The sequence below is a fragment of the Harpia harpyja genome, chromosome 8, assembly GCF_026419915.1.
Source record: "Harpia harpyja isolate bHarHar1 chromosome 8, bHarHar1 primary haplotype, whole genome shotgun sequence".
NCBI lineage: Eukaryota > Metazoa > Chordata > Aves > Accipitriformes > Accipitridae > Harpia > Harpia harpyja.
Window position 1 is genome coordinate 52,018,116 of NC_068947.1, and position 27,506 is coordinate 52,045,621.

The window sequence follows — 27,506 nt, forward strand, 5'->3', positions numbered from 1 at the left end:
TATAAGGCTCCAGCCATGGAGAAGACAGATCCGGTGGGATTATTTATTGACTGGAAGAAGCTTATGTGTCCACACGTGCTTTGAATGTTTTGTTCCAGGGACAAAATGTAGCAATGAAAGTTTGGGCAGGACAATGAAGTTGTTTCCCTTATCTAACCTGTTTTGTGTGAGAGAGTGAATGACTGTCATAAAAACGTATTTGCCTAGAAAAATTGGTCTTGGAAAAGATGTTCAGCGTATCCAAGCTTCTGTCACTGTAAGAGTTTTCTCAGCTGCATTCCCCAGCTTCCCCCTTACCACAGCACCTGTGAAAGGCCTCATTCCCTGGAGATACTTCTAACAAAACCGGAGACACGTTAAAGGAGGAAAAAAAAAACCCAACCCAAACAACGCAGTTTGATTTGTTTGTAGAGTTTACAAAAGCCTGGCCAGCAGAGCGCAGGGCTTCCCTGCATCAAGCGCTGGAAAACGTTTTCACTACGCCTCCCGTGGTGCCCTGCCACCTTCTTACAGACCTTCTCTCCACGCGGCATGTGGAAAGGGAAAGTCCAAGGACAGCCCTTGAAGTAGTAGAGTCTAAACTCTAGCCTTGTTTCAACAAGCGCTATTGATCAAAGAGCAATCTAATTAATCCGGTCTGGAAAATTACTTAAACCAGTTGAAGGCATTATATCGTAAACTGCCAGCAATAAGCAGCGCAGCCTCTTGCCGGCTGCGTGCGGATGGGCTCCCCCAGCGCTGACGTGCCAGCGAGAGGGGGACCAGCCCCGAGCAGCCCCCAGTGGGAGGGGGCCGTGGGGAGCGGGGCAGGAGCAGCCATCTGCCCCCTTCTCTGTCCTGTCCATCCGCAGCTTGAATGTCCACCAAAGCCTTGAATGGAGCCTGAGTAAGGAAAAGGCTCGGTAAGAGATCGATCTAGGATAAAGCAATAATATCCCCTGCTGAAAGCGGAGACTCAACCTGCGCTTAGACTAGAGACCCCCAGAGTCCTTTTCCAGCTACATCTTTCAGCCATTCTGTGCTTTTAATAAGCCAGTAATTTTATTTGACCTGTCATTTTCTCCAAATCTCTACTGTTTTTTGCAAAGCTTATTGCGATTTACACTCTCATTTAAATGTCCTTCACGGTGAGTCAGATGGGAGCCGAGATCACCTAATAGTTCAGCTAGGTAAATGGGCAGAACCAGGCCTCTTATGAAATACTCTGTGCTTTGTCCTATAAAGAATAGGCTTTTACTGCAGAGATAAAGGATGAAAGGGCCATTTCCTTTTCTCCAAGACGACTTTTGTCAGAGACCTTGTATGGTGCATTAGGGCCTTCTAATTGTGGGCGAGTTTCCTGTCTCTGGCCACATCAGTCCAGCAGCTGAAGGTGTTTGTACGGTATAGGGGCAACCTTACCTAAATCTGCATCATTTCAGCTCAGTGGCTGTCAACGTGGGGCCTGTGAATTACTTTGAAGGTGTCCACAAAAGCCAAGGGAGAGCAACTATTGTCATTGAGCCGAAATTTGCCATTTCACACTTCCTCAAAGTGACACCCGTGGGTCCACGCATAGGAAGAGCTTGAGACGCACTGATCGTGCCCACACAAGGAACCGACAGCGTGGCTGCCTGCCCCACAGACCACCACAGCCCTGAAGCACATGCTCAGGCAACCGGTTCGCACCGATACCTGTGCCATCGGTTTCGGTCCCCAACCAGCTGGGACAGTACACTTATGAAGGTTGGCACCCCAGATATCCCCTCTCCCATGCTCTTGGTGAGCATTGCCTCGTGGGTCTCCGGTCACCTCGTGTTCCAGGAGAGACCTACCAGCAGCACAGGGCAACCCTCCCAATGTTCCCAAGGTCAACTCCAAATTGCTCTTTGTCATCCCAGGCACAGAGAGTCACGTCTGCTGCTTGCTGCCCGTGGCACGAGTGTCTGAAAGCAATTCCCTACCTCAGCCTGGCAAAACTCAAGTTCCTCGTGCCCAGCTATATCTGCATGCCATGCTTTAGCTGCTTCGGCAGTACCGCGACAGGACGCTTGCTAAATAACACGATGGGCAGAGGGCTTCACCTCAGGTTTTCTGAAGAACATCACTTCTGAAGATGTTCTTCAGAGAAACCTTGCTGAAGGAGACTGAGGGAGGGGAGGGGGATAGCGAGGAGGCTTCCAAGAGATCAAAACATTTGGAAAGCTAAAGGAACCTTTTCCAATTTTAACTGGCAAGAGAAGTGGCAGGGGGAGGAACTGGGAGAAAAAAATTGAGGACGGAGAGATGAAGAAAGATACAAGCTGAAGAGAAAAAAACAGAGGAGTGTTAGGCAGAAAGAAAATGGAAAGATGGGAGTATCTTCCATCTAGGGGTGAGGTAATGTTTCCTTCAAGGAAATGGGTTGCTGGGGGGGGGCAGGTGCTGTGTGAGCCTCTTCTGCCCAAGCTTCGCCCACCCTTGGGACCCTCGGGAGCAGAAGAACCTGCCACCACCCGAGTCGCGGCTCAGGGGAGACCGAGCCCCGGCAGGCAATCCCGCAGCCGCTGAACTCCAGACGTTCACTTCAAAGCGCACGACGTGGGGGGGGGGACACACACAGAGGGGTTAGGGCCCACGGGGACAGGGGTACGCCTTTCCACCTCGCCTACCCCCGATGTCAGGCATGCACTGGTGAGAGAGTCACGGAGATCCAAGCGTGTGTGTGTGTGTGTGTGTGTGTGTGTGCTAGGAGAGGGGCCGGGGAGGCCAAAATTTCAAAATTTTTTCAAAATTTCATGCCACCACCAGCTGTCTTCCCTCCCACCACCCCGCTCTCTCATCACCCTGTCCTGCGTGGGCTGGGGGGGGGGGTCCCCAACCTTCTCCCAGCGGGAGACTAAGGAGGCCCAGCTCGTCCTTTTGCCCAGGCACGTCCTGGCGGAGTTAATTAATAATGGTGGCGGCGGGCCGTGGCACAAGGAGGTCGTTTTTTTTCCTGGGGTAGCAGAGGCGGCGGGAGTCTGCGCTCGCCGGCTGTGACGGGAGGGTGGGGGGGGGGAGCCAGCTCTGCTTCTCCCGTGAGCGTCACAGGTTCACCAGTGGGATTCTGGGAGGAAAAAGGAATTGGAAATCAATTAGCGACTGGCGCTTACGCTGTCCCACCGACCGGACCCTTCGCCCCTGCCTGTCCCCCGGGTCCCCCGCCACCGCCTCCCTCCCCGGCCACTCACCGGTTGAGTTGGAAGGCCGTGCTCTTCCCGTGGCCCCCCAGTTTCTCCATGCCCTCCTGGCCCTGCCTGGACTCCTCCGCCTCGGGCGTGGGGGCCAGGGAGTCGCTGTAGGGCCCCAAAATGCTGACGGTGGTGGGGGAGAGGTCCGCGAGGGGCTGCTGGCTCTCCTGCTGCCTCCCGCCGCTCTGCTGCCCCGAGTGACGCCGGCGTTTCTGATTGCGGTCCCAGCTTCGGAGAGAGACAAGGGGCGAGGTGGAACGTGCCCCCCCTCAGACAAGCCCTGGCCCTCGACGACGGGAGGTTTTTTTGGGACCCCGCTGTGCCAAACCTCGCACGGGCTTGCGGCACCAGACCCGCACCCTTGGCACAAACGGGTCCCAAGCCCGCAGTCCTCCTGCCCACCCACCCGCGCGGGTGACAGCCTCCGTCGGCCCAAATCCCACTCACCAGAACTTGAATATGATCCCAGTGGCGACCAGGACAATGATGATGGAGATGGTGATGGTGACGTACAGCTGGGGGTCCACACCTGCGAGACAGAGGGGGGGGTGTGTGATGGCCACCCCCACCGGTCCCCGGAGAGCAGCAGCGCAAAGGGAGGTTCCCGCTGGAGAACCTCGTGAATTTTGCAGAAGGAGCCGCTCCTGCGGGGACAGGGAGGGGTGCGAAAGAAGCAAAGGGCGGATTTACCTTCCCCCCGGGGCCCAAACAAGAAGGGCCGCAGGGTGGCCGGGGTCTCGCGCAGGTTGAGCCCCGCGTTGTGCAGGAGCGAGTGGGAGTTGGGCTGCGCCGTCGCCATCCCGTGGGGCGAGACGAAGGTGTAACCCAGCGGCGGGAAGCCTGGGTTGGCCGAGTTGGCGTCCCCTCCGTCCTCATCCGACACCGTGGGGCCCCACACGATGGCCCAGGGGTACTGGGAGGAGGGCATGCCGTCCTCAAATCCGGAGGGGGTGGCGGGACGGGCCCCCGCCGCCTGGCGCCTCAGCCGCGCGACGTGCCGCAGCTCTCCCCCCCGGGGTGCCAGGGCCCGCTGGCGCGGCAGGGCGAAGCGAGAATCCCTCTCCGGCAGCGAGGTCCTGTCCCAGATGCAAATGGGTCGCGGGGCCGAGGGGCTCCGACGGGTGCAAAGAGGCCGAGCGGCCGCCGGACCCCGAGAGCGAAGAGACCAGACGGCAGGAGGAGGGACGGCCGAGACCAGGAGGAGGAGATGCCACAGCTGCAGGGAGTGGATGCGGGAGAGGAGCGGAGGCATCCTGCTGCGGGACCGGGGAGGGGGGGGAGAAAGAAGAAAGCCTTATCTGACACATCCCTCCCGTCGAAAGCTCAAGCCCGGAGCAGCCCGCCGCCCGCGTTCCCGTCATCTTCCCGCGTCGCCGGCGAACGTGGGAAGCTGCGAACCTACCAGGCAGCGGGCTCCATCTCAGATGCAACAGCGTCTTTGCTCAGCGAGGATCCTGCCTCATCTTCTTCACTGGGAACCAAAAGGGAGAGGTGTTAGCGTCCCCTCGCCCAGCATCGACCGCTCTCTCCCTGGAGGCAGCGGGTGCCGCCGCGGCGCGCTCCCGGCACCGGCGGGGAGGGCAACGGGCCGCCCGTGCACCCACGCGTGCACCGGCTCCCGCTCTCGTGCTCCCTGCGTGCTCTCCTGCACGGAGGTGCGCCGTCCCCCCCGACCCCAACGCCGCGCAGAAACGCGCGCGTTAGCGTACGCACGCGAAAGCAAGGAGCAATCTCCGGAGCACACGTGCGGAGGCACATGCGCAGCTTCCCCGGGGACTCTCCCGTCTGAGGGCCGAGAGGGGGGATTCGGCATCTTTGTTTGCTTGTCGCAGGAACAAGTTGGAATCTTAATTCCTGTGTTTATTTATAGTGTGGAGCGTGTAATCCATTTATTAAAGAAGAGCCTCTTCATTGTGTGCCAGAGTGAGGGAGCGAGAGGGGAAGCACGAGAGTGATAAACCAAGAAGACTGAGAAAGAGAGAGTGAATCAGCGAGAAAAGTCCAGCCTTACTAAAGAATTTAGGAGAAAAAATACGCCTATCAAATATTTAGTATTTACATTCCTCTTAGCGAACACGGAATATACCTTCCCACACTCCTTGTCCTAGCGTCCTCTGCGCTGTCCCGTCCCTCCCTTCCTCCCCTATTCCTCCCCTTTCTCTCCCACCTCCCGTGGCCGAGCAGCACTAGGCAGCGGCGGTAACACGGAGTAAGGGCTGGTCCCTCCAGCTGGATTTCTGCACCGGCAGCACGGCCGCCCTTCGTGCCGTCTGTCCCTTCCCTCGGCTGGGCACAGCGCAGCGCCGGCCCTTCCCCGGTGAGCCGTTCCGTGCCTGACCCGGGATCCTCTCCGCAACAAAGACCGCGCGCACGCACACGCACGAAAAGAAAAAAAATCATTCGAGATACTCGGCTCGCTCCTTCGTCGCGAAGGGGAAAGCATGAACGCCGACAACCCACGGTCACGCCCTTCCGTGGCCGCCGGCGTGGAGAAACGGGGATGTTTGGCCGAGGGAGTCAACTCAGAGGCCATCCCTGCCCCTGCAGCCCTGAGCCAGCTGCGTTGCGTCTCCTGGCTCCCAAGGGGTTGCTGCCATCCCCTCCTGCTCCCTCCATGCCCTGAACTAAAACTGCAGCCCCTCCGGAATGGGAGGCTTCCTCTTGCTGAGGGAAAAGCCCGGTGCTTGCTGTGGGAAGGGGGCTCGCGCCCCTGATGAACACCTGAGGAGAGGGGCTGGGAGGAAGGGCACCCAAGAGTGAGTAGCTGCCTAGCTCCTGCTGCATTAACTGGGGATATTTTTAGTTTCCTTCTGTTAAATATTTAAACAAAGTTCACAGAAAAAAAGGAATTGTCGGCTAGTGCCCTGCCCTTCACTCTGGGGCAAGATCGGTCTCTGGAGGGATCCTGAGATGAAGATGAGGAGAAAAGAGTAGCTATTCTCAGCATTTCTTTGTACTTTGCTCCTGAACCTCTAAGCCTTGGAGGGGACTCAGTATTAAAATGCAGCTCTGCAGAGAAGCAGCAGAACGGAGCAAGTTTCTTCCGAAACCAGAGGCTGGCGAGATCTTGGCCATCTGGATTACGATCACGATGCCGCGGAAGATCATGTCTGGCAACACAAATCCGTGACAGAATTTCTTTTGGACTTTGGAAAGGGAGGGAATTCCAAGCGTCGGGGACCTCCTCGTGTGAGTCCCCGGGCTAGAGGGCACGCAAAAACTGCCTGAGTGGTTTCAAGGTGGCCTGGAGTGCCTGGGGCCATGCCTGGGGCTCCCCACAGGACAGTAGATCCCTGGGGTGAAGACCCTGTGGCACAGCAGTCTCAGTTACAGCTCTGGTCTTCAGGGGCTGCGGGCCGTTTTGCACCAGGCAGGGGGAGATGTGGGTCTGGACGGTGCCACGCCAGGAGCGGAGATCTTCTCCAGGTGCAGGTCGACCTCGGTGCCTCCAGTTTGGTGGGGGATGTAACCCCTCGTGTAACCGCTAGCACTCCTCCTAACACAGATGGCTCTACTGGCAGAAACGTGCCTGGATGCGGGTGCACCGTGTGCTGGGTCACCCAGCTCGCTGCGCTCTTCTCACTTGTTGGGACGTCTTACAATGGAGTTCTCGGCTGAGATTGTGAGCTCCAGTAACTGCACCCCAGACCATGGATTCCCAGGGTCTAAAGCCTGGGAATAAGAAACCCTACAGAGCCAAATCCTGAATTGCTTTCACACCCGGTAGTCTGAATTTCAGCCCTATGGAGCAAGAAATAGCTGTAACTGGAGCCGAGGGGAAGGAGTGAGCCCCAGCACTGTCCTCCTCGTGTACACATCGTGCTGTGGGAGTGACAGCCCGGACAGCGGGTGTAAGCCTCAGACCTGAGACACTGTTGTGCACAGGTCCTGCTGCCAACGGTGAAGAGCCCTAAAGGTGGCTCCAGGTGAGTGCAGGAATGAGGCAACGTCGGCTGGTCTCGGTCAACACCTTCTGGTTTGCTCATCGTATCGTGGCCGGAGCCTGAGAGCGTGTCCTGCCCTAGCACACCCAGGCGTGGTTGTGGAGGAGCCGGGAGACGCACAGAGGTGCCTCCCATAGCATGAATGCCGTGAGAGCAAAGGAAGGCTTTGGATGGAAATGCCACCCGGCGAGGGCTGGACTCTACTGCGCATGGAGCGCTCACGTTCAAAACAGAGCATTGGAGGTCCCTGTGGCTTATTGACAAAGCGGCAGATAAAGCGTGCCTGGGGCACTCTGCAGTTAGCCGCCGGCAGCGGGGATTGTGTCCTGGGCACAGACCCTGCTGCGTCGGAGGGCAAGTGTAACAAATGCCCTTCGTTCAGCTCTGTATGCAGCTCCCGGTGCGGATGCTGAATAAACTGGAAGATCTTCAGAGAGGAGGAGGAGGAGGGGACGCCGATGCTCTTACTACCTGGACGTACAAATCCCAGTATCCATGCAGCTTGCACCATCCAAGAGGCCTTTGCGTGCCAGAGCAGAGAGACTGGATTTCTGCACCAGTACCACATGGCGTGGCTCTCGCTTTCAGATCTGCCTTCCAGGTCTAATTGTGATAAAAACGGGCAGGGCTACTCCCAGGGTCCAAAGATGGACCCGTGTATTTTCACTCTAGGTACATAGCCTCCATCGCAGCGTTCCAGTCCTGTGATGCACAGATGACAGAGTGTGAATGACAAAGCTATTTCCCCAGGGCACTTCACCGAGCTCAGTTTGTGAATCTTGGTGCTTGAAAGCTGTGAGTAAGAATTACACTGCTCTTTGCTACTGCATATGGACCCCACTACTGGTCCAGACCCGAGATCCCTGGGGCTAATCTATTAGGAGCTGCTCTCATTGCATTTGCCGGATGGAAGCACGAATCCTGCTGCTGTTCCCCAGCGTCAGGGACCCAGCTGTGCTTCCTTCCTCTTTGTAAGTCTCCTGCAGCACGGACCCACCGCAGCTGCTGGGACGTGAGAGAGCAGATCTCGGTAGCCGTGCCCCAGAGCATGTATCCCGGTTCACCAAGCGGGCTGGGAATTTACATCCTAACTAATGGCTAGGAGCAAAGCCTGCTGGCACTCCTGCTCTGAGCAGGGAGCACAGACTAAACGCTGAATGTGACACCCTGAGCTCCAGAGTTCAGATGCTACTGCGCCCCGGGGAAGCCCTAGGATTCGCTGCCAATAACTCCTTCTCCGTGTCCGGGATTCATGTACACCGTGGTCCCAAAGATAAATCCTATCCAAATATAAAAGCCGTCACAGGAATAAAAGGGCCAAGGTGCCAGCCGTGCACAGGCAATACCCGTGCTGTAGCTCCCTCCCGTCAAATGCAATCTGTAACCTTCTGTTAGAAAACGCTGAAGTTTGACAAATTCAAATGAGGAACAATACTATTAATAAAGAGGGTCACACACCAGCACAATTCACCTAGGCAGGTGGTGTATTCCCTACTGCCTGGAGCCTTCGCGTGGCTGTATTTCTAAAAGAGACGCTACGGTTCAATCAGAAGTTATGGGCTTGACGCAGGAAATGAAATTGGTGAAATTCTCTGGCCTGTGCTCTGCCGTAGGTCAGACTCGATGATCAAAATGGTCCCTCTGGCCTTAAAATTTGAGAATCTCACAGCTTTCTCAATGCCTGGCTGCGATCAGCTCTGACTGAAGAGCAATTGGATGAAGCCGAGCACATACAAGCCCTGTTAGTGAGAAGCGGGTAGAGTCTCCTTCCATCCGGGGATGGGAAAAGAGTTGCACCCGATTCTGTCTGGCTCGGCTGGCAGATGATGATCTATCTGTATTTTTGTAACATCTCGAGCTTGACTGCTGTGATACTGTGCCTCTAGGAATGAAGCCGTCTGCTCTCAGAGCGCTCCAGCTAGTTCAGAATGCAGCAGTCTGTTTGCTCGGCGACTCAAGCTGCTGGGAATGCATCACCGTGCCCCTCTGCACCCCACATCGCCTCGCCTCTGAGCACCGAGTCCGGTTCAAGGTCTCCAAGCCAGCATTCAAAGCCCAGCATGGGACAGGCCCCAGTGACCTAAGCAATCAATCACCTCTCCTTATGCAGCGATGACCTCACATGACGGATATATTCCACTGGAACAATGAAATTGCCAACCAGTTTGGGGAGAGGGGGGAAGGGATGGAAGAAGGGGGAAGAGGCTCATGACCCTGAGGAACAGAACATTCACAGGAGCTGGGCCAAGATTATGAAACTTACTGCCGGCTGAAATAACGCTCGCCATTAGCAACCCCGCAGCACCGAGAGCTTCATGCAAATCCTTTCTTCGCCCGGCTCCCCCACAGCAACGATCCCACTCGAAATAGTGATTAAAAAAAACCAAAACAAACCTGAGGAGGACCCAGCCCTCCTCGCAGAGGAAGAACGCTAGGTTGGCTGTCATTTTTTAACTCCTAGCCAGCATCAAGGGCTACGGTGACAGCTACTGATACGAGACTGTGATCTGGGACCGTGGTACCCAGCAGCTATCTCTCCAAGCATTGAGCAGAGCGAGTTCAGACACTGGCAGCGAGACCCCCCCACACACTGCCTGGTGCCCCAGGCACCCCACGCCTATATTTTTCTCAGTGGCCATGGACATCCCGGAGTTCGTGGTCCAAGAGGCAGAGATGCAGTCATTACTGGCTTGGTAGCAGGAAGCATGAACCTGGTGCTGGTGAAGAGGGGTTATATATACGTCCTGCTGTATCTGGCTGGGTGGGGACGGGGAACGGGAGGAATCCCTGAGCAGCCGCCCCAGGGGAGGTAATTCTGCTGCACTCGGAGGAGTTTTGGCAGCCGGGAGCCTGAATCCGAACGCTGGTACGCCGGGGTGGGAGATGCCAAGGCCGTCTGGGGAAGGAGTTCCCGCTGCGCACGGGGCCGGGGGCGACAGCTCGCGGAGCGGGCTGAATTTGGGGGCTGGCGGGCTGAATGCGGTGGCTCACGTCAGGCCGCTCTACCCGGCGTCTGAGGCTGAGAGGGCTGGTGGCAGCGGCCGGGGGGATCCGGCAGGACCGCGGAGGGGCTGCCACCGCTCGCCCTGTGTCAGTGCGGGTCCTGCAGCGGTCGGTGAGTGCCGGTGGGAATTCCTGTGCCAGGGCGAGCGCTTACGGGCTGGGTATAGAGATCCTAGGCGGGGGCGGAATCCGGGGCTGGAAGGGTGATGGTGCATTTGGACATTTCGGTAGCTAGGGAATGGGCGTGTGAAGCCCCTCGGTGGTCCTCCGAGCTTAAGTCCCCCCGCATTTGGGAACTGTGAGTGTGGCCCCATTCCAAGCAGCACTCTAGGATGCCGGTCCCCTGCCATCTAGTGCCTGCCTGCAATACATGTCGTGAGTCTGCCAATCTTCTGCCTCCCAGTTTCCTACTGTTCCCGGGCATCCGAGTGCTTCAGGTGCTGAGTCCCCACGTCCGAATTGCTCTCTCCGGCATGGTGCACCCTTGGCCGGGCAGGAGGAGGGATTGACCCCTCCGTTCCCTTTCTCCAGCTGCGCCAATTCGGCTGAAGTCGCCTTCCTCAGCGCAGGCTCCGGTGCTCCAGCACAACAGGTCTGTGATGGAGCCCAGAGCTGGAGGGCGAGAGGCAGCGATGCCTCGGCTGTGCCCCCTCCCTCCCAGCCCCTCGGGCGTCCCCTGCCCCAGACTGAAGGAGGAGGAGGAGAAGGCGGCGGGGGGAGGAAGGAGACGGCCGGCTGGAAGGAGACAGAGCACCTAGATGGGGAGAGGGGAAAGGGGGAGAAAGGACGCAGGGAAGGAGACGGGGAGAGGCGACTTGGAGACGGGCACGCATCCCTCCCTGCCCCTCGCCCCTGCAGCCCCATCCCCGCCCCGTCGTGTCCCCCCCCCCCGCCCCGAGCCCGGGCTGCGAGGATGAACTTACCTTGCGGGGAGACGAGTGGGGAGCAGCCGGGGCGGCGGAGCAGGGGGCTGGGGGAGCACAGCCGCTGCTGCCGGTGCCTCCCATGGCCAGGACGAAGGACGGAGAGGAGGAGGAAGGTTTGACGAGGCTGAGCCCTGGCTGAGGGAGAGGGAGCGAGAGATGCCTTGAAATAAACAGCTGCCGAGCGCTGGTCCAGCCCCTCTTTCTCTCTCTCTGTCTCCGTCTCTCTCGCTCGCTGCCTCCCGTTAACCCCATGGCTGCTGGCACCGGCGCGGCCGGCACCGGCGCCCCCGCTGCAGCCCGAGGGGCGAGCCGGGGAGGTGGGGGGGGGGGGTGTGTGTGTGTGTGGGGGGGGGAACCGGGCGGGGGCACCGCCTCCGTGTCTCCGTGTGTGTGTCCCCTGCCCCTCCGCCCCGGCCCGGGACCCCCCCTGCCCCGGCGGCCGGTCGCGAAGGCTCCTCCCGCTCCCTGCCCGCCCGCCGGACCTGCCCCCCCCCCCCCCCCCCCACCCGCCGCCGCTGCCCGCTCCGCTCGGCTCGGCTCGGCTCGGCTCGGCTCCGCTCCCCCGTCTCGTCGGTTATTTCGGGATCTTCACAGGAAGCGATTAGGTTGCCATGGAGAGAGGTGTCTCCAAGGGACCCGGCGCTCCAGCTCGCTCCCGGCGAATGCCACCCCCGGACCGGTCCGTCCTTGGGGGCGGAGGCCCCCCCCCCCATCCCACCCCCCCACCCGGGATCCCCCTCCCCCGGGCTCACCCCCGCCGCCCCCCACCCCCGTCTCTCCGCCCCGCAGCGGTTCCCTCGGGGAAATGCCCCCCCCCCCCCCGCATCCCCGGCCCCCCCCCCCGGTACCGGAGAGGGAGGGGGGGGGTCCCGGCGGGGCGCAGCTCGGGTGGGTGGGCGGGCGGCGGGGTCCGGTGGAAGCTGCCGGGCAGAGCCGAGCAGCCCACGCGTGGGTCGGGTGGGACACGGGGGTGCTGGGGGAGCGATTTTTTTTGGGGGGGGGGGAGGCGGGGGGGTCCAGTCCAAGGTGGGTTTCCCCGTTGAGGGATCACGCGGGTCGTTTGAGCGTGTCCCCAAGTGTGTTTCTGCCAGGGATGGACGGGATGAGTCTGGAAATGGTAGGGATGTGACAGCGAAATTAAAGAAAGAAGGTGATGTGCCTTTGAGGGGCCGGGCGTTTTACAGGGAAAATGTCCCTCCACCATCAAGTACCAAAGAGAAAGCACAGTCCAAATCAGAAGGGAGCAGCTGAGCAACCCATGGGTGAGAGAAGAAAGTCAATGACAGAAAGACAGTTTCCACTCCAAGGTCTGAAATATGAGGAAGCAAGAAAGTAATTTCCTCAGATCCTCAGAAACAATCAAACTTTTCATCATAAAGTGATGAGGAAAGACTGTGACTGACCCTGGGAAAAAAACAGAAGGAAAGAGCAGAGGCAGCGCCGAGCTGTAAAGCAACCTGCCACTGCATCAGGAATGGACACGGATGACAAACGGACACACGGTACCAAACCTGAGCACGGCGGGATGCCCGGAACAGGTCGTGCCAACTTTGGACAGGCACCTGAGTGGGCTGAGTCTGTTGTTCTTCGTCAGGCCTCCCGCGAGCTCCCGCGCTAATGAACCAGGCTGATCCCAGCTTTCCCGTGTCGGAAGGTTTGAGCCTTGCGCGTGTTTTTGTAAGCGTGTTTGGGAGAGTCAACAGGTTTTTTGCGTGTTTGGGAGTAACGTCGGTGTGTGTTTGGGCGTATCGGCACGGGGCTGCGGTCGTGTTAAGGCTTATGGTCACTGGGAGGTCGGGGCGTGGGGGGACGGCGCTGCCGGGGGACATGTCACGGTCTGGATTTGTGTGAGATGCAGTGCCATTGTGTGTCAACAGGCGTGCACACGGCTGAGCCCCCCGGCTTTTGTCCCCTTCACGTACACGGGGCTTTATGTCAGAGATTATCCAGGCTTCCGTCACGTTCTCCAGCCTTTTCATCCCTAGCCCTCCCGGGACTGGTACAAATGATGTGTGCAAAGCTCGCTCAGCGAGCCCTCGCACACGCATCCCAAGAAACCACCTGTACAGACGTGGCCGGGGACACGGCGGTGCGGCACGACCCGGCGTACGGCTTGCCTTGCTCTCTGCGCTTCTCCTCCTGCCTTCTCACCCTGGGGGTAGCGGAGGGTGGAAAGCTCTGGAAGGGGCTACATCGGCCACATGGGCTCTTTCTGACCTTTTCAAATCCTGACGAATGTGTTTAGTATAATTGGGAAGCACAAAACAGACGAGAAATTTCAACCGGGGAAAGGTCAGTTAAAGGGCGAAAATCCAAATGACGCAAACACTGAAAATCCCCCTGAAGAGCGAAACTATGGAAGGAAGCAAAAGGAGCTGGAGACAGGCGAGAGAACAAGGAGGAGGATGTCGTAGGGACCAGGGAAACCCTGGAAGATGTGGGGGGGAGTCAGGAAAGCCATCGAGGTGATGGGAACAGCGAGCGCAAGGCCTGATGTCACTCTCTTACGTGATAGAAAGGGAACGGCTTGTTTGGAGCACAGGTTTAGACAAGCAGAGCGGCAACTGGAGGTACTCTGGATGGGGTGGGCTCAAAGGACAGCTAATGTAAAATTACAGGGAAATTTGAGGGGAGAGATGGAATCAGGTGGGCCGATGGAGGAGCAGTTGGGTAGCTGTGGAAAGATGACATGAGAGTGACGCTCAGTCTAAAGTATTACTCTGAAGGTGTTAAGGTGAGGGTGATGTGGTGATGGAAAGAAGATGGAAATGTAAAAATTACCTCGGTTTGGCCAGGATTTGGACCAGGATCAGTGTATGTCATGTGAGGACAATGAAGTACCTCCCTGCCCGGCCATACCTGGGAAGGGTATGAGGCTTTTATTTCTATCTGGCAGAGTCACTTTTAAATCATCACGTACAGATCATTTACACCCAAGAGTCCTGAGGCCAAGCGGCCCACTGCTGCTGTTTTTAGCGTTGTTTCCTAAGGGCGGAGAGACCCACGTGGTTGCCTTGCTATCTGCAGAACTTTGTCTGTCCGTCTGTCTCCTAGTTGCCATAGGTTTGACAAAAGAACCAGAGTCTAAAAGGTAAATAAGCTCCAGTAAGTTGTATAAAAACCGGCAGCCTGACAGAGGAGAGAGACGCTCTCGGTGCCTGTACTGGAAGAGAGCCCGTAGCCATGCTGCTGGGCAAAACCCCACAGGTCGGAGCAGGACAGCCAGCAGGCCAAAAGAATTAAGCAGAAAATATTGGGAAAGCTGTGCATGTTAGAGAGAGGTGGAGGAGGAGCCCGGCGACATAGGGTATAGACCAAGGGGAAAGGACTCACGGATGTGGCAGACTGTGGAAAGGGTGTCACGAAGATACCCTGGTTGAAGGTACGGTCGCGGGAAGTACAGAACATGTAGGAAACAAGTCCATAGAGAACCTGATTTCCTCGGCCCTGTTGCTCACCGAACAACTGGTTAATAAGCTCTGGAATATCAGAGACATCCCAGAAGACTGGAAGAGAGCTATGCCCTGCCAGTATTTGTAAAGAGCAAACAGAAGACCTGAAAGTTTCTAGGCAAAGCAGCAAAGAGCTGATATGAGATTCTCCAGTTAATGCCAATCAGCCCGATTTGGAGGAAACCGATTTTGCTGCATAAACTTGTTTTGTTCTTGTCAGTCTTTGATGTGACTACAGGTTTGTTTGGAAAAGGTGACGCCTTAGATCTATCCAGGCTTCTGGAAGCATTAATACCCCAAAGCGTGCTGATGAGAGAAAAATAGTATTATGCAATATTAACAGAGCAGGAGGTTAAGTGAGCTGGTTAACTCCTTTTAACGACCTGCAAACGCAAAGGAGGTCATCCCTGGAAGCCCACCCTTGAGTGGCAGTGTTTCTATGTGGATGCCCAGGAACAAGTCCTGGGTCAGGTATGACTCACCATTTTATTCAGTGCTTGATGAGCAGATACAGCTCATTCTGACACAATTTACTGAGGACACAAATATTGTTAGAGTGTTAAAAATAATGAGGATGGGACCAGCACAGAATGACCTACTGCACTTGGTAAGGTGGTCGTTCTCATGAAACTTCTTACAAGATAGTCGAGAGCTCATTGTACAGGCATGAGCAGGAAAAAATGTCCGAATCTACAAAGAACAACCTCCAGTCCTGAAAAGAGGTGATCTGAAAAGGATTTAGGGACCGTAACAGGCAGAAAACCCAACATAAGGCCAGTGGGCCAGGCTGCAGCAATGGATCTGAAGTGATCCCTGGCCGTGCAAAGACAGAAGTAAGGAAGCAAAGTGAGGAGATGATTAAACCTCTCTCTGTGTCTGGGTAAGTCCCATGCTGGAAAACTGTACACTGCTTCATGCTCCATATTTTAAAAATAACTTTGAATCAAAGGTGATCCGAAGGCTGGAGATCTCAGTTATTTAAAGAGGTCAACCTGTTTAATGTATCAAAAAGCAGAACGAGACATGATTTGCTTGCAGTATCACTTCCTTCCTGGGGAAAAGCCTACCAGGTATTCTGGCAGAGAATAACACGAGCCAGTCACTGGAGAGTGATTAATCACAGGAACAAACTACCATGTGAAGTGCAAGATCCTCTCTCTTCTGGAGTCTTTGAATCACGACCAAAGGCCTGTCTGGAAAACAGTTCCTGGTCTGCAAAATCCTGAGGGCTGTGAGAGCAGATCGGAGGAAGAGTTACCGTGCAGTTACTCCCTTTTTAATCTCCTCTGTAAGCAGCTGACATTGGGCTGCCTTTAGGCATAACCAGGTACGGGTCTTAGGACCCTGTGTGCATTAGCCCAGCACAAGTTCTAGGGTAAAAAGCCTTCTGGATCGTGTTGGTATCCAAGCGATTCACCCCAGCCTCCTTTGTCCTTGCAGTGTTTTTGTCTCGGAGTCTGTGTTACACACAGTTGTGAAAAATCAGAAGATGTGACCCTAGCTATGTTTGGAGAAGGGCTGGGGAAAAAATATCATCAGCGCTTTGACAAGTTATTTGGATTCTGCGGTGGTGAGGAGAGAAACAACCTAGAATGAGACAGTACAGCTCTCCAGGCTTTAAAGTGGGACAGTGAGCGCATAGGAAAGAAGGTGGATCTACAGTACAAAGAGAATGGAGGTTTCTTTCTGGAAAGATCAGAGCGAGATCAGAAGAAAGAGATGATGCCAGGGGTGGTTACAGTGAGAATTAGAAATCCCAAACATTCAGAAATAACAACGCAGAACCTCCCCGTGTCACGAGATTTATCGTAAAATTATGAAATGTTGTAAAGCCTTGCTTTCATCTGCATTCTTCGCCTCCTACTTCCAACTCTTTAGGTTACGTGAAAATCACATTTCACAGTCTCCCTGTGACCATAAAGGCAGGCGTTTGCTTTGTGAACAAAGTGAAAGCATGGAAGTTAATGACTCCAGGAGTCTGGAATTTAATCTCAATGCCCGGCACCCCGATCTAGGGACGAGGCAGAGACTTTGCTAAGTTATGGGGATGTCACCATGCACTCTCACGAGGGTTTGCGTCTTTTAGGAAGACGATGACCTTCTCATTCGGATTGCTCAGGATCCGATTCATTCAAAGGACTTTCTGGTCTTTGCCCTTGTTTTAGCTCTATGCAGGACAAAGAAGGAGCAGACAAAAACCTGGGGACCCGGCACAGAGGACGTAGGACCTCAGGATCGGAGTGGAGGAGGAGGACGGAGAGAGCACCATGTAGCTAGGATGCTCCGGCTGCCTGGCTTTATCTGGCTAATAATGAAAGGCAGCAAGCGTGTCAGAGAGTGTGAGAGAAACAGATCGATAGAGAGATAAAACTGAGATGGAAGGAGCTGGCGAGGGGGTGGGGAAGAGAGTAATAAAACACTACGAATCAGCAGGGTTACATCTGAACTTGATTTGAATGCGCTCTGCGCTGGTGTAAGTGAATACAGCAGGTGTAAGGCTATGGTGAATCAGACCTAAATACAGAAACAGAGAGGGAAAAGTAGGAAGGACATAGTCCTTTTATTGATACTGCCCTGTAACCTGCCTTCACAGCTCTGACCCAACCTTACAAGCCCTGCTTCTCCTTTAATCCTGCTATATGAAGAAGCCCAGACTGCTAGCTCTGAGAATACAGATTCATAGCCTTTCCCTGCTTCCCTGGGCCACTGTGATCTTCAGCCTGTCCTGAAGACGTGTCTGTTGGGTAAAATGTGTCTCGGTCACGTTTTACCCGACCAAGTGCAGGAGATGCTCCTTACCACCTCCTTCACTGAGGACCCCGGGGCAGGACAGCTTCTGACAATGCCCTGAACCGGTGGCTCCGGGGCACTTTTCTAGGAGAGATGACTGAGCGCGCCCACGCGTACGTACCAACGGAAGCTGACCAGAGAAGCCTCTTTGTTCAGCCCCAGATTTCCGAGGCAAATGAGACTGAGACATCCCAAAGGTAAGGGGACATCAGAGCATGTGAATGAAAACGTGCTCTGCCGGCACAGGGCTGAGGGTCTGGGTGCCTTCCCCTGTCAGGGCACCTCTTTGCCTCCCTGGCCCAGGCACTCAGAGGCGTTTGGCTCCTTCTGCCTGGAATTAGTTTTGCGTGACGTCCATTTAATTCTAGTGGCATGGCCACTAACGTTAGAAGTTCGGTTTTCCACGCCGACCATTGCTGTCTGCACCGCTCCCTCCTTCTGTCAGTAGCCTCAGCGTGGAGACCGAGCACTGAAGGGTCTCAGGGACTGAAGGGACCCTGAGAAGGGGTAGGGACAATACATGCGGCTGTTCAAATGAGCTCGGAGCAGCCTCTCACGAGGAGACGCCATGACCTAACTCCCCAAGGCAGCCACGGGTTGTATTTTCCAGCTCTACAATTGCGTTTGGAGCAGTACAGCACCCCAAAGGAGCCTTCTCCACGACTCAGCCACAGCAGCTGCGTGAGAAGAACTAGAGTCAAAGCAAGTGATGAGAAGAGAGCTGCTGATACTGGCAAGTAAAACCTTAACAAACTTAGACTTTACCCAGACGAAGATTTCAAGATGTTATGTTTATTTCAAGATGTTACGCTTACAGAAGCCTGGCAAGGCGCAAGTCAACTGCCTTTAATACGTGCGAAACTGACCAAGCTGAAGACCGATTCCCTTGCGGGCAACCACGTGCTGGAGTGCAAACTTGCCCTGACAGCGCTAAGATTTTAACACGCTAAAACCGTGTTGCCTGCACAGACTATATTGGGCTCCCATCAATTTGTTGCCTCCTTTGCTTTCAGGGAAAAACCTCCCTGACTTCGAAAGAAGCCAGCCATGAGGAAGTTGGTGCTGGATTGGAAACTCTTGGCCGAAGAGCTTAATGCTGCTTATTGAAAGGAGTGTTTGCGGACTGCACTCCTCCCAGTCCCCCTCGCAACTCACCTCCACCCTCCACATGATTTATACAAGACAAGAAGAGCGATGAAGGTTTTTTCCAAAATGACCCTCACTTTTTAGTCCCATCGTCATAAAAACAGCTCTTTCACCTAGCACGGGGAAGCGTGCCCTCGGTGATGCCTCCTGATCGCATTACACTGACTCATTTGCTCACGAATTGATACTTAAAGCATACCATAAACATTTCTATCCTTGTGGAGTGTTTAAACTACCTTTTTATGGCCATACCCTGCCTGCATCAGGGACGCATTTCTTGACAAGTGCGATGGTTAATGATTCAGCAGATAGTAAAGCAATTTTTTTCGTCAAAATTAATGCAGTAGAGGAGGGGGTGCACGCAGGGATTTAAAAAATGCATAGTTTAAATACATAAGTACGGTGCTTTGCAACATAAGATTTCTTACATTTACATATCCCCCAAACGCCGCCCAAAATAGCGAGATCTTAATGGTGTGAAAGCCGAGCAAAGACGAGAGCGACGTGTAGGCACACGCAAGGTATTCTGTGCACCTCTTTTAATTCTGGAGCGGTCCTTACCAAACATATCACCGAAATACGAAAAACGCTGTGCCATATAGTGGCGTTATGTTTTCTCACCAGTTATTTTGACGTAAACTTTGTACGGGTAAAGAGCATTCACCGAAATGTACGTGGAAAGCCATAAATACGTGGATATTCGCGTGGCGCCCATCACTGTTAGGCCGGCTGCGGCTCGCCGGGCACATTTTGCGGGGAGTTTTTGACGGAAGACGGGTGGCAAAAGAAGACGAGAACAGCGCGTAGGTGCCGGCGGCGGCGAGCAGGACGAGGCTGGAAAAAAAAGCGGTGGGAAAAGGGGAAGGCGACGGCTGGCCGTTGCCTGTGACCAGCGTGGCCGGAGCCGGTGACGAACCGGTGGCCACCGTTAACCCCGGGGGGGAAGGGGGGCTGGCTGCGCCCCAAGGCCCCAGGCCCAACCGGCCGCTGGAGGCCCAGGGACCCGAACCCCCGGGGCCCTGCGGGCCCTACCCGGGGCCCTGCGGGACGGGGACGACCGGGACACACCGAGGCTGGGCCCCGGGCGGGTGAGGTAATGGCCGCCCCGCCGGGCCTCAGCACGACCTGCCGGGGCAGGTCAGGCCAAGCCAGGCCACGGCGGGCACCCGGCGTGGGCCTGCCTCCCGCTCTCCCACCGGGAGAGCCCGGTCCCGGTCCCGGTGCCGGTGCCGGTGCGGGCGCTCGGCCGGCGGGGAAAGCGGCGGCAGGCCGCTCCCGCCCGGCCACGCACACCCCAACCGGCTGGGGGCGCCCTGGCGGCAAACCGTACCCCGCCGCTGGTCTCTCTAACCGACCAATAGGGAAAGAGGCGGAGGCGGGTGTTAGCGCCGCCTCCCCCAATCCGGTGGGAAGGCGCGGCGGCGTCGGGTAGTTAACGCTACCCGGAAGCCGCCGCTCTAGCGACGGCGGTGCCATAGAGAAGCTGTGGCGGGGCGGGGTGGGGGCTGAGCCGGCCGGCGGCGGGGCCGGGACCGGGGCCGGGGTCTCCGTGGGGGTCCGTGGGTGGGTTGGGTGGGTGGGTGAGCGCGGCGGGGTCCCATGGCGGCCGAGGGGAAGGTGACGGGGCAGAGCCAGGAGCAGTTCCTGCTGCTGGCCAAGGCGGCCCGCGGCGCCGCCCTCGCCAGCCTCATCCACCAAGTGCTGGAGGCCCCGGGCATCTACGTCTTCGGGGAGCTGCTGGACATGCCCGCCGTCCGGGAGGTGAGACCGGCCCCGGGACCAGGCCCCGGCCCCCAGGGCCTCCCACGCCTCTCCTGCCCGGCCTCGGGGTCGGTAGGCCCGCCGGGCCCTGCCCGCGGCCCCGGGGCCGGAGGGTGATGGAGCCTGACCCTGTGTCCCCGCAGCTGGCCGACGGCGAATTTTCCCCCGTCTTTCGGCTCCTGACCATCTTCGCCTACGGTACCTACGCGGACTACTTGGGTGAGACCGGGCCCCGGGGATGGGAGGCGGTTCGGGGACCCCTTTCCCCTCCCCGTGACGGCGGTCCCTCGGTGCCGGAGCCCCGGGATGTTGCAGACCCTCACCCAAACTGCCCACACGCCCCTTTTGCAGCAAGGGCCGTGCCTCCGTCGCTACGGCCCGACAGACGCCTGATTGCGCTTTGGGGCCGAGACCGCTGGAGTACCTGGCAGTAATTAATGCTGCCATTTGCCAGCTGCGTGGGGCATTTCCAAGAACATCTTGACAGAGACGTTTTTGAGGGGTGAGGGGAAAGACTTAGGTATCCGCTGGGACCTGCAGAACCGCATAAATAAGGCGCGGGACAGCTAGAGAGGATGACTTGAGGCCGAGGGGAGGAAAGGCTGCTCAGAAAAGGTCCTTTGAGCTGAGAATTGATGGGGATGGCTTGGCAAGACGAAGCATCGCTTGGGGGATTGGTGTGCAGACGCTTTAAGAAACGGGCATGGCACAAATGCTGCTGCGCAGGGATGGGAAATGGAAAATGAGGCGTAAATCCTTATACCCTGTTCTTTCCCCTGACGACAGCTGAAGCAGCAAACCTCCCTCCCTTGACAGAGGCTCAGAAAAACAAGCTGAGGCACCTGTCAGTCGTCACTCTGGCTGCCAAGATCAAGGTAGTGGCCCTATTTTTCCCCAAGTTCTCCTTCCCCTGGGTTTACCTCATGCTAGTTACCGTCGTGTTTCCACAGTGCATCCCCTACTCAGTGCTGCTGGAGCAGTTACAGCTGAAGAACGTCCGGCAACTGGAGGACCTCGTGATTGAGGCTGTGTACGCAGATGTGCTGCGAGGGAGCTTGGATCAGCGGAACCAGCGCCTGGAGGTGGATTACAGCATTGGGAGGGACATCCGGAGGGAGGAGCTAAGCACCATCACCCGCACATTGCAGGAGTGGTGAGGAGGAAGCCCCCAATACTGACACCCAAAAAAGGTTGCAGGAGTGGCCGGTGGCTTCCCCGGATCCTCTGTGTGTCGCCGGGGGGTAGCGTTGTGAGGTGGCCTACTCGATCCCCTTTCCCAAACTCCAATGGAAAGTAGTTTTCCAAAATAATTTTCCAAATTCCCCTGTTTGTTGCTGGAAGGGTGACGGGACCGCAGCAACGTTTGCACAGTCCTGGCTGCTGGCAGGAGGCTTGCTGAGTATGTATCTGTAGTTCCTAACCTAGTGTCGCTTTGTTATTTGTCCCCCTCCCAGGTAATAACGTCACTATGTTATTACATTGGACTACTGCTCCTGTGTCTTCCCTGCCTGGTGTAGCTGTCACCTTCCGGTCTTTTTGGCTGCTAGAGTTGAAATCTGTCATCTTTCATGTTTCTTTCTATGCTGTGTAAATTACCTGGCCCGTTCAGTTCTGTGTCTTGTCTCCAGGTGCCAGGGCTGCGAGGTTGTCTTGTCGGGCATTGAAGAACAGGTTAGCCGAGCCAACCAACATAAAGAGCAACAGCTGGCACTTAAGCAGCAGATAGAGAGCGAGGTGAGTGGGCCAAGGAGGGAGCAGCCAGTGCCCCTCACTTTAAAATAACTAGAACCAGTACCCTGTGGTTGTTACAGTCTGTGCTCAAGTGAGGCATTACCTTTTCCCTAGGCCAGACCCCCCCAGGGGGCTGTGCCTGAAGAAGAGTCCTAAATCAGCTTAATGCTCCCCTGCAGTGCAGGGGGCTGGACAGCTGTTAGCTCTTTTGTTTGACCTGAGCTTGCAGCTCTTCACTCCAGGGCTTGCTTTAAAAAAAAAAAAACACCACAAAATGAACTAAAAATGTTGGGAAATCCCTTGGTTCTTGCTTTTCTGCTGTTGCAGGTGGCAAACCTGAAGAAGACCATTAAAGTGACAACAGCAGCCGCTGCAGCAGCCACATCCCAAGACCCGGAACAGCACCTAACAGAGCTCAGGGAGCCGGCCCCTGGCACCAACCAGCGCCAGGCGAGCAAGAAAACTTCCAAAGCCAAAGGGTGAGGAGTGGGGGCAAACAAAAAGAGCCACTCTGTGTGTGTGTGTGTGTTCAGGAGGTGAACTGAGGGAAGCCCTGTTGCGGAGCAATGAGGTTACTGAGTGCAGGGGTCTGCTCCCTGGACAGGGGGTGGTCAGAGATGTAGTCCCAGCTGAGCATTTCTGTTGCAAATGTGAGGGGAAATCTCTGCGGCTCTTGGTCTGAAGCAGAGTTCATAAGCCTTCCTTGTGTTCTCCTCTTGCGAAGAATGTCAGCCACTCTTCTTTGTGTGTGTTTAGAAAAGGAAGTTGGGGATGAGCCTGAGTGCCCACTCTGAATTGGGTTTGGCTTTTTTTTTTTCCCCTCTCTCCACAGGCTCCGGGGCAGTGCGAAGATTTGGTCTAAATCAAACTAGTTGGATCTCCCTTCACAACTGGGAGGGTGAGAGGAAGAGATTTGGGGGATGGAGGGGTAGCAATGGTCCCAAGTGTGATGCTTCTGAGCTCTTCCCCAAGATCCATCTTGCCACCTAATTCTCCTGCATGTTTGTTCTCTTTCCCATCTTCATGACTGACTTTCCAGGCAGTGTCTCCCTCCTTTTCATCACTGCATTTCACACTCTAAGCTTCCAGCTGTATGCGTTGCCGTTTCCCCTACCACTCAAGCCCCCATCGCCATGGCCATGTCTTTCTCTCTCCCTGTCTACTGACAGGTCAATTTAAAGAGCCATAAAACTGTTGTCAGTCACCTTTGCACCCACAGGGCATCACAGAAGCTTGGGAAAAGTGCGCTGGTGCTCAGCAATCATTTTGGCTCTATGAGACCCCTGGGATACTTTGCTCCAGGATGCAGCTGCCATCTTTGATTGTTTAATCTTTGTTTTGCTAGGTGGGAGGGTAGTTTTTGAAGGGATTCTTTTAAAAATATATAAATATATTATAAATATATATAAACAATAAAAATACAGATCTATGGACATATCTATACAAACTTGTGCTCCTGTGGTGGTGTCTCTTTGTCTCATATACCGATTCTGGATGTTCTAAAGTAAGTCGTGATGTTGAGAGCCTCTGGCCCGTTTCTGGGTGGAATAACCTTGAAATACTCACTTCCTTTTCCCGAGGGTAGTGCCACGGTAGCTCTATTGGGATGAGAGTCCATAAAGCAGGAAGGAATGATAAATCTTACTTAAAGAGTTTCTTGTGTGATTGATTTGCATCTGGAACATTCAAAAGAGGTGCTTTTCAGGTAGTCTCAGAGGAAGGTGCAGAGACTGAGGAAAAAGTTCACATTTGTGTCAATACTGCGTGCCCGTGATCCTGGACAAAACGGAAAGTGATGTGGGGACTTGTCTGACAGTTAAAGGTAAGAGAGTCAATGCCCATCTGGGTGAGTTTTCATAGTATAGACGCTGCTTGAGCCATTCTCAGGTGATGTTGGAGTCTGGTAAAAAAAAAAAAAAAAAAAATTTAATGAAATCGACTCCTGCGAGATGCCCAGAAAAAACCCTCAGATTCTTCAGAGGATGCATCCTCGAGGCTGGCTTGAAGCCAAGTCAGATGGATGTGAGTGTCACACTGCTGTTCCACGGTGGTGTACGCTGATGTAAATGTAGATTGACACCGTGACTCCCACCCCCGCTTAGTTCTGCCTCTTTCCTTGTGCCAATGCTAAAATTTGATTCCCTGAACCGGGGTTTCTGGGCATAAGCAAACCGCCAAAAAATTAATCCAGCAAGGGAAAGTCCTGATCTTTGTCTGCATGGAGCCTTTTTCAACTCCCTGGCCTGGGTGAATTTTGTTCTGGGTCAGACAAGTGAGAGCTGGAGCTGAGGCAGTGTAGGTGGGAGCAAGCTTGGGGGGGGGGGGGCCGTGCTTGTTTTAGTGGTAGGGAGGTGCGATGTCATCTCAATACTCGAACACCACAAAATGCTGGTTTGCACGATATTGCTGTCTTACTAATTCTGGACTGCTGTAATGCAGCACTAACTTTCAGTGGGAAACCCCTGTCACCTGAATCCACGGATTCATAAAACTTTCAAGCAGCTTCCCTGTGCGTAAGGTCGCAGGGCAGGGATGTGCCAAGCTGTCCCGGGGTGACTGCTGTCACTGGCTGAGGTCTCCAAGAGCTAGGGCAGCCCCACACCTTTCCCCTATCCTGTGCCCTGAGGCACCAAGCCCCTTAGCTGTAGTCGTCTGGCAACAGGAGTGCCGAGTAGGAGAGGTTTGGCATGAAGTTGTCCAGAGGAGAGATGCAAATCTGGCTGCAGGAGCGCATAAGGGGCCAGCTGAGCCAGGCTTGTCTCAACCCACCGAGAGAGGTCTGACTAATTTGCAGCAATAGGAAGTCTACTTGACGAGTCCCATTTTCCATAAGTTGCGGGGAGGGGTTGTGACAACGCTTCCAGCTTTTGTTTAAATTACCTTGAGCCTTCCTCCCGCTGCATCACATCACCTTCATCTGTCTCTCTCGGCAAGGAAAGTCACCGCGCTCGCCGTGTTTGCAGTTGCGCAAAGCAATGATGTCTGTGCGCATCAAGATTCTCCCGCTCCCTGGGAAGAGCTAGTCTGGGACCGAGATGCCAACAGGGGAGGTGATACCTGGCAAGCCCTGAGCACCTGCCAAATGTCTGGCACCTCACGCCCTTGGAAAGAGGGGCCGCTTGCAAAGCTGTTGGGGTGTGAGGCAAAGGAGCGAGGATGGGCTCAGGATGGAGCTGAGCAGCCGGACAAAGCGTGTGTCCTAACAGCCGGCCGAGGTCTGGCGGGAGCTGGGCTGGACCGGTGTCCCCTCCAGGGAGAGCTGAAGTTACCAGTAATGGAGGAGGGTATTTGTGCCCTGCAAGAGTCCCGCTGTCGCTTAGGAAGAGCAGCCGCAACAGCTCTTTGTCCCAAGTGTCTTGGCTCCTCTCTGACCTGTTGGGTTTTACTCTCTTTAACCATGTTGTGGCTATTGGGCACAAAGGGTCTTTTTAAATGCCCTGAATCCACAGTTTAAAGCCAGGCTGCAGATCCCGGGAGCGGAGCTGGAAGCATCCTTGAGCTGGCACTGGGAGTTCGGCAAGGGGCGAAGGTGATGCACTTGTGTGAGCGCCCTGCGCAGCACACGGCAAGGCAGAGCAGCGCCTGACCTCCGTACACACGCTGGCATCGGTCTTGTGGGCAAAAAACCCCATGCATGGGTGACAGCAACCAGAGTGTGGACCAGCACGGGGTCCCGGGGGGGCTCACCACACCAGCCCTAGGCTGTGCTGAAGCCCCAGGCTTGGATCCTCACGGCTAAATCGCAGCCGGTGTGAGTCTGCCTGTGTCCTGCCATAATTTTTTGTGGCATCAGGCTTGCCCCCCTCTCCGAGGCTCAGCTCAATTCTCTGGTAGCGGCATTTGCCAAGCGGAGCCGTAGGCCTTGCTTCCCCCTTCCCATTCTCTTATTTGTCTCTCTTGAGGCCAGTTGTGTTGTGGATTTCAGAAGAGTTTGGGATTAAGCGTATTTGATCAAGGGGCACCTGCACAGCTCTGAAAGTGTTCTGTTTTGTTTACTTTTCAAAGGGAACACCTTTTAAGACCTCCATTAAGAAAAAAGAAGCAGAAGGTAGCAGATAAAATTACTTCAGACCTTTGGTATGACTGAAAAATAAATGAGAGGTGTGCAGTGCAGAATGAAAATACTGCTGCAAATTGCCTTGCCGGATGGCAAACAGCGGGCAGGAGCATAGGTTTCCCTTTGCCCTTCACCTGAAAACCATGCTTTTTATTTTCCTGCTCGCTTCAGCTGTGACTCTGAATTTCAGTCAGAGAGGATGTGAAGATTAATTAATTAGTTAACATTTGTAAATCACTTTGAAGATGGCAAGTGTGAGATAAGTACTGAGCATTATTATTATCAGTTTTCATTTTAATTTTAAATGTCTTTGTGTTTTAACCCCGTTTTTTCCCAAAGACAAGACTGAGAAAACAGACCCTGAGTAGAGCAGAACAGAAATACCTGGACACACGACACCCTAAGCCCTGGCAAAGCAATGAGGTTTAGGGGATTGTAGAACAGAGGGTATGGAGAAGCATTCGTCCTGGCTTGAGGAGCAGGAGATCTGCCAGCCCTAGCATGGGAAGTGTAATGACTCTTGCACAGTGATTCATTGCAATCCCTCTTTGGGTCTCACACGTGGGGCTTGGACATCTGGATTCAGGAAAGGGAGGAGGTAGGACAGGACCTGAATGGCTCTGTCGCTGATGTCTGACTTTTGCCAGCCACCCTGTGCTGAGATGTAACCATGGATTCTTATTGGGAGTTGGGGTTAATGATGATAATTCTTCTTATTGCATTACTAGGAGCACGATTCCTTGTGGGGAGCTTGCTGCTCCCCTTCTTGAAGGTGGTGGGGGTGTCAGACAGCATGGTGCCAGCAGCCCAGTGTCTGTGGTGGTGCCTGTCGGTACCTGGTGAGTGGGGAGAAGCGTTAACAGCCAGGCAAGTGCCCTGCAGGACTTGTCTGAGGTTCTCCCCATCCTCCAGTGGTTTGTGCTGGAGGACCTGTGAAGGTAGAGGTGGTCTTTGTACTTAACGGCCCTCAGCAGGGCTCCCCTCAGAGGGAGCCAACATTTTGTTTATGGGGGTTGCTGAGGCCACCCTTGCCTCTGTCCCCCCAAATGAGGCATTTAAAGGGCTTGGTTTTTGTTTGTTTGGGGGTTTTTTTGACAAACAGGAGGGCTGGTGCATATGAAAGTATCTGTACGTGCGGCCGTGTGCTCCCCTGAGCTTCACGTGGGGATGCCTCGCCTCTGCTCCGACGGGGCATTCGCTCGCCTCCCCTCCGAAGGCTTTTTTGTGGAAGGTGGGTGCCTGACAGTCTGGTCTGTTGGGTGAACTGACCCAGACGGATGGGGGTCCCGGTCTGCTTCCCACGGGGCCGTACCTTCTCACACAGGCTCCCTGCCGACAGCAGCCACGGAGGGTTGTGCCTGCCTCTTGCCACGGCTGGACCAGCCCCCCCGGGGATGAGGCCCTGGCTCTGCAGAGCAAGGTAGAGTAGTTGGAAGAACCCCACAGTCCATGTCAGCAGCTGCAAGCGCATCTCTCAGATCTCTGACATCCTTCTTGTCTCCTTT

At 55.3% G+C, this 27,506-nt stretch overlaps 2 protein-coding genes and 1 long non-coding RNA gene across 6 annotated transcripts; 2 read left to right on the forward strand and 1 right to left on the reverse strand.

The window, feature by feature from the left end:
• Window positions 1–2,753: 2,753 nt before the first annotated feature.
• Window positions 2,754–11,375, reverse strand: PIANP (PILR alpha associated neural protein). 2 transcript variants are annotated; one of them, XM_052794906.1, is made up of 6 exons: window positions 11,062–11,375; window positions 4,594–4,662; window positions 3,882–4,444; window positions 3,639–3,720; window positions 3,192–3,419; window positions 2,754–3,067 (listed from the first exon to the last, which is right to left on the reverse strand). In XM_052794906.1, exons 2-6 carry the CDS (start codon window positions 4,608–4,610, stop codon window positions 3,046–3,048), a joined length of 912 nt encoding a protein of 303 aa, XP_052650866.1. In that variant the 5' UTR covers window positions 4,611–4,662; window positions 11,062–11,375; the 3' UTR covers window positions 2,754–3,045. The 2 variants fall into 2 exon arrangements, with proteins under 2 accessions (XP_052650866.1, XP_052650865.1); XM_052794905.1 differs by having other exon boundaries at window positions 3,882–4,447; window positions 11,062–11,373.
• A 202-nt stretch (window positions 11,376–11,577) lies between these two features.
• On the forward strand, window positions 11,578–18,671 carry LOC128145279 (uncharacterized). Its single transcript, XR_008236408.1, has 2 exons — window positions 11,578–11,743; window positions 17,110–18,671. It is a non-coding gene; the product is annotated as an uncharacterized LOC128145279 (long non-coding RNA).
• A 1,334-nt stretch (window positions 18,672–20,005) lies between these two features.
• On the forward strand, window positions 20,006–23,668 carry COPS7A (COP9 signalosome subunit 7A). 3 transcript variants are annotated; one of them, XM_052793837.1, is made up of 8 exons: window positions 20,006–20,213; window positions 20,357–20,432; window positions 21,000–21,088; window positions 21,164–21,366; window positions 21,842–21,947; window positions 22,272–22,423; window positions 22,777–22,842; window positions 23,650–23,668. In XM_052793837.1, exons 1-7 carry the CDS (start codon window positions 20,052–20,054, stop codon window positions 22,814–22,816), a joined length of 828 nt encoding a protein of 275 aa, XP_052649797.1. In that variant the 5' UTR covers window positions 20,006–20,051; the 3' UTR covers window positions 22,817–22,842; window positions 23,650–23,668. The 3 variants fall into 3 exon arrangements, with proteins under 3 accessions (XP_052649797.1, XP_052649796.1, XP_052649795.1); XM_052793836.1 differs by lacking the exon at window positions 23,650–23,668 and adding an exon at window positions 23,164–23,391; XM_052793835.1 differs by lacking the exon at window positions 23,650–23,668 and having other exon boundaries at window positions 22,777–23,391.
• Window positions 23,669–27,506: the final 3,838 nt, after the last annotated feature.